This window comes from Macrobrachium nipponense, chromosome 2 (assembly GCF_015104395.2).
Source record: "Macrobrachium nipponense isolate FS-2020 chromosome 2, ASM1510439v2, whole genome shotgun sequence".
Taxonomy (NCBI): domain Eukaryota; kingdom Metazoa; phylum Arthropoda; class Malacostraca; order Decapoda; family Palaemonidae; genus Macrobrachium; species Macrobrachium nipponense.
This window is the reverse complement of record NC_087201.1, coordinates 69,877,707-69,889,287: the sequence shown is the minus strand read 5'-3', so window position 1 is coordinate 69,889,287 and position 11,581 is coordinate 69,877,707. Positions and strand designations below refer to the sequence as shown.

The following is an 11,581-nucleotide window of genomic DNA, read 5'->3' as shown; positions in this document are numbered from 1 at the left end:
GCTTTTTTTCATGATTCTTTTTCGTTATTTTATTAATTTTTTTGCCTCTGGTTTTATTTTTCCTCTTTAGTCCATTTTTTCTTTTTACTTTTTCTTTGATCTACCGCTCAGTCTAAGGCTCATCGTCTATTCCTCCATCTATCTTTTAGCTTTTATACTTGAATTGTTATTCCATTCCAAGCCAATTTCCTTTCAACTTCCTTCCCTCACCAATTTTCCTTCCGGTCGCGTTTGGCTGAACGACCGAAAGTGTCCAACCACCAATCTCACGACCGCCAAATAGGTGTTTTTCAGATCAAGTTGTTCAGAACTGATAGTTTGCCCGCAAGTGGAGTTCTCGACGAGGCTTGATGAACTAAGAAGTTCATCTGGCAAGAAACGGCACAAAATAAGACAGTTGAACATGTCAGCCCTTTGAGTAGCTAGGGAGATCTGGACGGGAGTTCTTCGAGTTCTTCTGTGGAATATATAAGAGGAGAATATTCAGAGAGACACAAAACGAATGCGGCTTATCAGTCGCTCACTGAGAAACCAAAGGAGAGGTATTCGGATGCAACGAGAGAGATGGTGACGAAGACGACAGATAACGCAAGAGCTTCATATCTCAAAGAATTAAGTAAAGAAGAGGCAGCAAAGAAATAGAAAGTGATAAAAGGACGTATATCATCCCACTCTGTGGTGCTTGGAAACCTTGTCGTTCCTTCAGGATCTGGAAACGCTACGTCCTTCAGTCTCCAATATCACAGAGATAAATGAAACTTATAAAATTTTATTTTGTTTACATTCATATGGTAAATTGCAATTATATAACATTTTATGATATTCAGTATCTAAAGGACGTGCAGAAACTATGTTACAAATACAATAAGAAAAATACATATACTATGTATATGTATATATACATGTATACATACATACATACACACACACACACACAAACATATATTAATATATATATATATATATATATATATGTGTGTGTGTGTGTGTTGTGTGTGTGTGTGTGTGGTACAAATAGGAGGACGACAAGGAGGTGATCCATCTTTCAACTTTATTTCCAGCCAACGTTTCAAAGTTTGGCTTCATCATCAGGGCTTAATTAGATGCAAAAGTAACAGCAACTAAAGTCAAGACATAAGACTCGGCAAAATTATTAATATTGAAGATATTTGATTCGTCACATAAAATTTAAAACCAACCTAACGCCTCAAAGAAAGAAAACTGAGTGACGAAGAAGGGCACCAAAAGGACGAAGAAACATCTTATGCTCTACACAGAGGGACAGAAGAAGACTGATTGTTCAAAGGTTGAACAAGTTGTTTGATGGTTAACGATTCGAGGATATGGAGAGAGGATTCATCAGCAGCTTGCTCTGATTGTCATAGGAAATAAAAATTTACACTTTTTTGAATGTTCTCTTATGTTGGAAAACTCCTTCTTACTCAAAGTACACTGTTCTAACATACCAAATTGCAGCCCTCTAGCCTTAGTAGTTCTTATTTCCTTTAAGATTATAGTTAGCCATAATCTTGCGTCGAGCCGTGTCTAAAAACTTCATGGGGCGCGGCTCATACAGAAAACACGATTGCGCCGAAGTTTCTAAGCATTTTAAACTTGTTTCATTGTCACTTTGACTGCGACGGCACAGAGGCCGAACATGTATAGTTCATTATCAGATATTGCCTCCGTGGCAATATTAGCCAACTTAAGACTGACTACTTGATATGTGTGTGTGTGTGTATATATATATATATATATATATATATATATACATATATTTATATATATATATATATACACGTATATATACAGTATACATATATATATGCGTGTGCGTGCGTGTGTGTACGATATATATATCTGTGCCTATATAATCATGTATATGTGTGTACACACACACACACAACAACAACACACCATTATTATATTATATATATAAGAATTATATATTATAATTAATATTACAATAAGTATAACCCATTATATACTAATACATAGTAATACATTTTATGTTAAATGGTGTGTACACACACACACCCACACAAAAACACCACATATATTATATATATATATATATATATATATATATTAATATACCATATATATATATATATTATATATATATATATATATATATATATATATATATATATATATATATATAATTCAGCTCCAATAATATTAGGTACATTTCTCATCTAAATATCTGTTCCTTAGTAATTCAAAAATAACTATAATTATTACTATTATTTCCTTTTTAAACTCAGATACATTTCCACCCATTTCTTAAAAATTAACTTGATTTTTTCCGTCTTACTAAATCATTTCCGATCTTATATCCTTTTTCCGTTAGAGTATGAATCAAGGTCTTTTGAATTTTTGCTGGAAAAATATCCAACCTCAATCCCTTCCGGATTTAACCTGCCTCTAAGCCTTTGCATGTACCTAGAATATATTATCTTCCACTTTTCTTATATTTTTTCTTCTTCAAGAGTAAGCCTTTTACTAACGCTGTATTTTATCCTTTTAGTTTCTTTTAGTTATTATGGCTTTGAATGTTACAATTCCTGTGCTTTCTGTCATTCGTACTCAGAAATTTTGGTCACGATTACATATTGCATGAAACACCTCAAGAATTGCATAAAACAACTGAATATGACTCGACATTATTTTCTGGGAACACTTTTTAGTATGCTAATACCAACGTATAAGCTAAATCCTCATTATTCTCATGAACATCACGAAACGTCAGCCGTTTCTGAAAATAGATACAATCTGATTTATTTGCAACTTGCAAACACTCGATGCCTTAGAAGAAATGCAACTATGCTCTTTATGACGAAAGCAAATTTGAATCTTGTAAGTGATCCCAAGAAGTTTCGTGACTTGAAGGATAAAACATGGAAACTTTCCAAGCATTCTAATTTCCTACGGTGCTGACTGGAGGTATACTGTAAATTGCAATTTATGTACTAGATGAGTGCCGGTAGGCAAGGCTATATCAGCAATACATAGACAGTTACATCCCATACATTAATATCTAACGGAAATACATAACCCTAAGTGTTACTTCATTTTCTTGATTTTATGAAGCCTAATGAGAATAAATTTTAAAACTGCTGAGAAGATGAGATGTATCTAAGATCTTGATCAAGACAAAAAATGCCCTCTACACAGTCTGCTTGTTTTTCTTGATTCGTACGAATGTGGTAAAGAAAATATACCTACGAATAATTGACATTTTCTAATCTGTGTTAATCATTTTTGCTGTTTTCACATACATAAATAACACATAATGTAAGATGTCTAGAAGTTGAAGATAAATTTTTGCTATAACTTGATTTCGTCACAAGTTGCTAAGTACGCCGTTGGTGTACCTAGAAATGAACTCATACGAATACTATACTGTTGCAACAAATGAAAAGTATAACTACAAATGCCAAAGGATGAAGAAAATAAAAAACAAATTGCGTGATAAAGCTAGCACAAGCAAAATGAAATAAAAGAAATAAGGATATAACAATTAAAAGCACCAAAAATGTCTGAAAAATTGCTCTCCAATTGGTTTACTCGAGAGCGTGTCAATGAAAAAGTAACAGAAAAAGGACATTGGCTCGTAACTGACCTGCTAATGGTAGCAACTCCGTGAGAGGACTTGAAAGAATCCTGAGATTTCTGGGTCCCCGGCGACTTAGGTCTCTTGAGAATGCTCGTGGGCGACCTACTGCTCCGCCAGAAATGGTAAAGAGGCGTTAGAAAGGGCGCTCCTGTATGGGCGTATATGTCTCGTCTAAAATATGCCTGCTTTATTTTTTTTTCTTCAGTTTACGGTGAACATTCTTTGCTTTGCGTTTTCATCAGTTTGTGCTGACTTTTCTTTGATTTAAATTTCCATCAATTTCTGCTAACCATTCTTTATAAACTAACGATGCTTTGGTTTCTATTTTCAATCGGTTTATGATAACCACTTTATAAACTAACCATTCTTCGAACTACATTCTCATCAGTTTATGATGACCACTCTTTATAAACTAACCATTCTTTGAATTACATTCTCATAAACTAACCATTCTTTGAATTACATTCTCATCAGTTTATGGTAACCATTCTTTATAAACTAACCATTCTTTGAAACACATTCTCATCAGTTTATGGTAACCATTCTTTATAAGCTAACCATTCTTTGAAATATATTCTCATCAGTTTACGGTAACTATTCTTTATAAACTAACCATTCTTTGATTTACATTCTCATCAGGTTATGGTAACCATTCTTTGATTTACATTTTCATCGATTTACACTAACCACTGTTTCACTTTTATCATCAATTTGTGCTGACTATTCTTTGCTTTGCATCTACATCAGTTTATACTAAATATTCTTTGCGTTACATTTTCACTAGTTTGTGATAACTTTTTTTTGTCTACTTTAATGATTTAGTGCAAGGAAAAAAGGACTGTCTTGGAAAAAATGGGTAACTGATAAGGCAACATAAATATCATTACAAAGGTTTTCTCCAATTCCACGTTCATAATTTGGTGCAAGAAAAAAAATCTTTTAAAAATGAGGTTAAATGAATAAACGGAAAGTAAAAGTTTGAATGTTTTCTTTAATTTATGCTCAGTATTCTATTTGGAAAGGGGGGGAACTGATAAAACGGGAAATAATTATTATAAACGTTTTCCTTATTTTATGCTCAATAATCTTGACTCCATAATTTAAAGATTTAGTGACAGAAAATAAGCTTCTTTTGGATAGGAGGGTAAAAGCTAAAACAGAAAGGAATAGATAATTTAAACGTTTTCTTCAACTTATACTCAATATTCTTTTCTGAAATAACGATTTTGAAAAAAAAAACATTCCTTTAGAAAGGAAAGAAACTGATGTAAAAGAATGTAATATTTAATATAACCAAAATGAAGTACCAAGAAAAACTACTGAACGCACAGGACCTCTTTCTCGAAGATCTGAACTTGCAGGTGACCCCTTACCTAGTAAGTTTCTGGAGCTCCTCAGGAGTTAAGTGGAGCTTTTCATAAGAGGCTTTGACGCAGTCTGGCGGACCTCCGTAAGTTTTTCCAAGTCCTCCAACGCTTATTATGGAGCCCACTCGTGGCAGGCCGCCTCCGTCCTATGAAATATCAACATTGATTATATTGAACTTAAAGTTTCTTCAATCACCCCTTGATAACAAAATGTGAAAAAATTAAACATTGCTTCATTCACTCCTTTGCCTTGACTATCATTCGGTGAAATTAGATATAACACCGAGAAGTTAATTACGAAAATAATAATTATAAACAGTTGATTAAAAAAAATTGAAAAAAAATCTGGTTTAGTCTCGAACTGTACATAACTACACAAAGTATATACATATATATATATTTATATATATATATAATATATATATCTATATAGATACATACATACATACACACACACACACACATATATATATATATATATATATATATTATATATATATATATATATATATATATGCTTAAAAATCACAGTAGATGAACGTGACTTCATGATATAAGCGAATACCACAGGAAAATCCACAGGAAAAATAATAGGCAGAAATTCGTAGCCGAGCGTTTTCGTCCTTTAATAAGATATTGTCGAGATACGTGAGATACAGTTGAAAAGAAAGTTGCAAGGTGAACAAAAAGATCAAGAATACTAGGTGGGTAAAAATCAAAGAGATAATCCAGGATAATCAGAGATCACACGGTCACAAACTAAAACAGACTTGGCCATAAGAGAAACGGAAGCTTAGCAATACAAAGTCCAAAAATATTTAAACAACTGAATATATCAATTTTGTCGCTTATAGTTATCTATAGCTTTTTAAATGATGAAGGCATTGAGTTTAAACTAACCAAGACTTAAATTTAGAACACTTCCATTATTTGATTTGATGAAACAAGATTCAATGATATTCCTTTTAATTGTGTCGCTACACGGCATTGAGGCTCTTGCCTGATTCCAGTTATTAGGATGATCTAAATCTGTCATATGTACGAATAATGCATTCGATATTAGACCAGTTCTCACTGAATATTGGTGCTGTTTGATTCGTTGGAAAGAGATTTTCCAGTTTCTCCGTAATATATTTTATCACACTTTTTACGAGAAATGTCATATATGCAGCCAGAAACATCTTTAGGGGAATCTTTTATTACTAAACCCTTAACATAATATTACTGAAAACAATATTTATGTTGAAAAGCTTTAAAATTCTAGGAATTTCTAAAAATCCGTCATCATACGGTAATTTGAGAATGAAATGCTTACTAAATTCAGGCATGTCATTAGTTAAATAAAATGTTTCTCTAGTTTTTTCCAAGCTACATCTACAGAAGTCTTTGGGTACCTAAATTTCAGGGCAATATCATAGATAGTTTTAATCTCAGCATCAATAAACTGCGGGCTACAGACACGTAGAGCTCTTAAGAACATCCCAGAAAAAAAACAGAATTTAACATTTTGATGGTGATTGGAATAATAGTAATGAACAAAAGAGGCAATGTTAGTTGATTTTCGAAAGACTGAAAAGATGAAATTTATATAATTTTTATGAACTTTTACATCAAGAAAATTCAAATTACAATTTCCTTCTTCTTCTACAGTAAGTTTTATAGAAGGGACTAAATTATTGAGCTTAATCAGAAATTCTTGGAGATTTTCGTGAACTAGCCCAATACAAAAAATATCATTCACACATACATATAAATATGTCTGGTAAAAATGTTCTGTTGCAACAGAATTCCATCTAATAAAAGGAGGCTATAAAAACGCAGTCTCAGTATTTCCTCTTTATATTTTGGCGTTTTTATTGGCTCCTTTTATGAGATATATATATATATATATATATATATATATATATATATATATATATATATATATACACATATATATATGTGTGTGTGTGTGTGTGTGTGTGTGTGTGTATAATGAAATGAATATATTATCCTACTTTCTTTTTATTGATTTCCAGTAAGAAAATGTACCAAATGTTGTCTTAATACTTTTATAATCAACTATCCTTCATTTTTATATTCCTTGGTAACTTCAGGTAACCCATGTTACCCAATCTTAAAGAGGCTTGAGTATAGCTATCAATAAGTCATTCAAGAGAGCATTAATTTCAAAGTCAAGTAAGTTTGAATTACCCAGATCTCTAATTATCTCCCAATCAACGTATCTTACCTGAGACTGGGGATGGTGTCCCTGACAGGTATGAGAGGGCCTCCTCCAGAAGAGAAGGAGGAATATGAGCCCATTGAGAAGCAGCAACGAAATTCCCAGGCCGACTGTCACCAACAGCGCCGTGGAATAGCGAACGTATTCGTCCGGTTCAGGCAGCAGCATCTTCGGGCTGATACTGGGGGTGGGAGATGGTGGAGGAGCCACAGATGGCGTGAGATTTGAGGATTGAAATCAAGGAAGGCTCTTCTAAAGCTTACAAACTTGTTGCTGAGTTGATGCTGTGACATTTCTTAAAAGGTGACATTGGTGGGAGATACTCAGTTGTTTACATGTTAATTAAGCTTATTTATTAAAATTCTTAACACATCTATGGATGAGAAAATTAATTGGTTCATAACAGTTACTTGTTCACAATTGTTAAGAATGTTTCGATAAATGTTCATATAAATTTTAGATCATAATATGAAGCACTGAAATACCAACAACTGTTCGATGAATACTTCTAGCTATACGTTCATGAACAAGTTTAATAACTAATATACACATGGAAATGATAGGAGTTATTATTTTTAAGTATTGATAATCACGTATAAACCTTCTTCATAAGGTGTCGAATAAGCAGTCTTTAATTTTTTTCAGACATATGCATCGACGGTAACTTAGCAAAGTATATATACCAAGTCTATGTCTCTCACCAACCAGGATGTATGTTGAGAGAGACATACTTGACACTTTGCTGAAATAAGTTGTCATTGATAAAACCACCGTCGATGATGACCAAATCTCAAAACATTTGACAACTGTATACATCCAACACCACCACAACAGGGAAGATGTGTATTATACAAGAGTATGTTAAGAAGGAAATATTGGAAGAATTGATAAAACTTTAACCTTGTTTACATAGACGGGAAGTTGGTTATATATTGTAGAAGAGTGTGTAAAGAATGAACTCGTGGAAGATTTTATGAACGTTATACATTTGTTTACATAGCAGAGTGGTTGGTCATATATTCTGCAAGTATGAAGCCACAAATCCTTTAATTTTTGTCTATTTATTTATCAATTTGTTTATTTAATCTGTGTTTTCTAATAATTGACCTCTTCTTTCTGTATTTCATAATGTCTTTCTGTAACTTCTTTCAAACGAAAACCCTGTTCTTTGGAAGCTGAATTTCAAGTCGTTGGCCGCCGTGTGTCTGTTCCATATGAACAGGGTTCATTTCATGAGAGCATTATTAGTTATAAATAATTCCCCTTGGGTGTAAGCTATTCCCCAGTTAAAGTGAATTGGGTAGTAAACGATAGTTGTGGCTTAATGATTGCAAATATAAGTATTGTTCCGGTGTCCGTGATAAAAGTTCGTATTTTACAAGAGGATAATTTCAATCGAAACGCATTTATGGATAAGATACTCATTGGATCATGATAACGCCTTTTTAAATGGATACTGAATTTTCGGAAACTGGTCGACAATTATTGCAAACTTTATGTTCATCAGCGACTTTCATAACCAATAAACACACGGAAATAACAATTGTTATCATTTTTAAGCAACAATGATCATGGATAATCCTTCATTACACCCCAATTGTTGTGAATTATACTGATAATGAAAAAAAATATTAATTTTCTATATACTAACTACGTATTTACATTCTAGGATTCCCTTCATATGACGTGTTATCAGTGATGATGCATTATCGCACTATAATATGAGATGCAATTAAAGCTATAATTGAAATTTATTTTCAAAATCTTATCATATAAATGAAAAATATTATGGTATCTTGTAACATTATTCGTTATATTGAAATCAGACAAATGAAGAATTATTCTTTATGGGACCAAGAATATTGTTAAACTGTAATCTGAAATGTCTGTAATTAGCAGTAATATGAATTTGATTTAATTTTATTTCAAATTTTGGGACTACGGTAATTCTTGGCATATTATTTAAATGTTGTAATTTCGGAGGTAGCTACATAATCGGTAAATTGAATATACATATACTTTATAATATATATATATATATATATATTATATTATATATATTAATATATATATAATATATATTATATATATATATTTCACTAAAATATTATTTAAGTGAAAATTTGAATATTTGAGTCAAATATTTTTATTTAATAAATATTTCACTAAAATAATATTTTGCTTCAATTATTTGTCGATATAATGCCTAAACAATTCATGGCAACTTTGACCTAAAGACTAATGATTCAACGATATTTGCTTGTAGGCTGTACGGTGGCCCCATGATATTCCGGGAATTTATTATAATATATAAGCATTTTGGCAAATTGCTTCCGTGAAATACTATATAGATTAAAAAATAATATATATAATATATATTATAATATAATAATATATATAAAATAATAAATATAATTATATATTATATATATATATCTTTATATCTGTGGTAGTATTTCACGAAGCAATTTCAGCCAAATGCTTTTATTATTTAATAATAAATTCTCGGAATTTTTATCAAGTGGGCCACGTAACAGCAACAGCAAATATTCGTGAATCATTAGTTTTTAGGTCAAAGTTGCCATGAATGTTTAGCAATTATATCGACAAATAATTTGAAGTCAAATATTATTTAGTGAAATATTATTCAGTGAATTAATAAAGCGAGCTTAATTCTAACAGAGCTTCAGTCGAATCAGGAAACTGTTAATCCCTCAAAATCCAATTAGTATTGATGTGTGATGAATTTTTCCGCAAACAATTTCCACAAACGTTCAGCCAATACGTTGAGGAACGATTTGAATTCGAATGTTCTCTAGTGAAATGTTGTTTAGTGAATTAACAAAAGCGATCTTCGTTCTAACACATTTTAAATCGAACCAGGGAATAAAGACAGTCCCCTAAAATCCTGGAATCATTTAATCCTCTTTTAACGCTAACGCATGGTGACTGCTTTTTCTATTTATCACGCTGTAGGGCACATCTTGTTCTGCCCTGGTGAATGACTTCCTACAGTGACAACCTCTCTCTCTCTCTCTCTCTCTCTCTCTCTCTCTCTCTCTCTCTCTCTCTCTCTCTCCCCGTTTGCATGTCCAGGGATCACGTTCGGGCCTTAAAGCTGATGTTCCCCTTGCCACATTATAGCTAATAGGGGAACGGCCACATCGACTTTGAAAGTGAACACGGCAAATGCACAGTTGCGTGGTACGCGTCATTGCGTGTGTGTGTGCGTGTGTGTGTGTGTGCGCGCGCGCGTTATACACAAAGGGCCATTTGTGTACGTACAAATGTACGTGTGTGATGTAATGATTAATGGCAGTATTATACTCGCATATTTTAACATAATTATTTCCCGGGGAATTTTGTGTTAATGGAGACAGAGTATTCAGGGTTTGTTTCAATATATTTCTTGTCTAGCAATATGTTAAATGTAAGGAATCGGTACTACTGAGCATATCTTACGTTTCTGATGATATATTCAAATTTATTATGTATGTATATACGTATACATACATAAAACTGTATATATATATATTATATATATATATATATATATATATATATATATATATATATATATATATATATATATATATATATATAGATAGATAGATAGATAGCTTAATAATAAACAATATTGCCAAGACCAGGAAGAACATTCCTTACTATACGAGCTTTCGAAGGTTCTTCCTGATCTTGGCAATATTATTTATCATTAAGCTAAGATTTCCAAGTAGTTGCAACATACACACACACACACACACACACACACACACACACAACACATATATATATATATGTATATATCCATAAACACACACACACACACTATACATATATATATATATATATATACATATATATATATATATATATATATATATATATATATATATATATATATATTATACTGATCACATATCTTCTTCTATTGCTTCCATACCTACAAAATTAATGAAATATACCTGAAATTCTCCATCTTGGTCCACTTACTAAAACACCCTACAGGCGTTGGTTTTTTCAACCTTTATCTCTCTCTCTCTCTCTCTCTCTCTCTCTCTTTGCCTTTCATGCCTTATAATTTCCACTTATAAACGGAATTTTCTCATAAATAAAAAATTGCTGTGTGAATAGGAATGTAACCGAAATGCTAAACTATTTATAACCATGAACTGGTTCTTCCAAGTAGATTGGTGCGCTAATGTCCCTTTGGGGTCTGATGGGAATATGTAAGCGACTAACGCGTGGACGTCCTACTGGGCAAAGTTCCATTCCAAACCACGAAGTCTAGAAGATCCAGGTTTTAGGTGAATCCAAAAAAACCCTTTGTGACTGGAATTCGTTTGGAATTCATTTGCACTATAAGTATTC

The 11,581-nt window shown here is 32.2% G+C and overlaps 1 protein-coding gene across 5 annotated transcripts in view; it reads right to left on the bottom strand.

The window, feature by feature from the left end:
• The window catches only part of LOC135220654 (neuroligin-2-like), a 208,073-nt gene that overhangs the window by 17,475 nt on the left and 179,017 nt on the right, over positions 1-11,581 (bottom strand). For all 5 annotated transcript variants that reach the window (XR_010315744.1, XR_010315745.1, XM_064258007.1 and 2 more), the window contains 3 exons: positions 7,217-7,391; positions 4,993-5,132; positions 3,626-3,724 (listed from right to left, as the gene is read on the bottom strand). Coding sequence is in view for 3 of the 5 variants with exons in the window: in XM_064258007.1 (XP_064114077.1) it covers positions 3,626-3,724; positions 4,993-5,132; positions 7,217-7,391 (414 nt within the window). In the remaining 2 variants the exon portion in view is untranslated. The remainder of the gene's footprint in view (positions 1-3,625; positions 3,725-4,992; positions 5,133-7,216; positions 7,392-11,581) is intronic.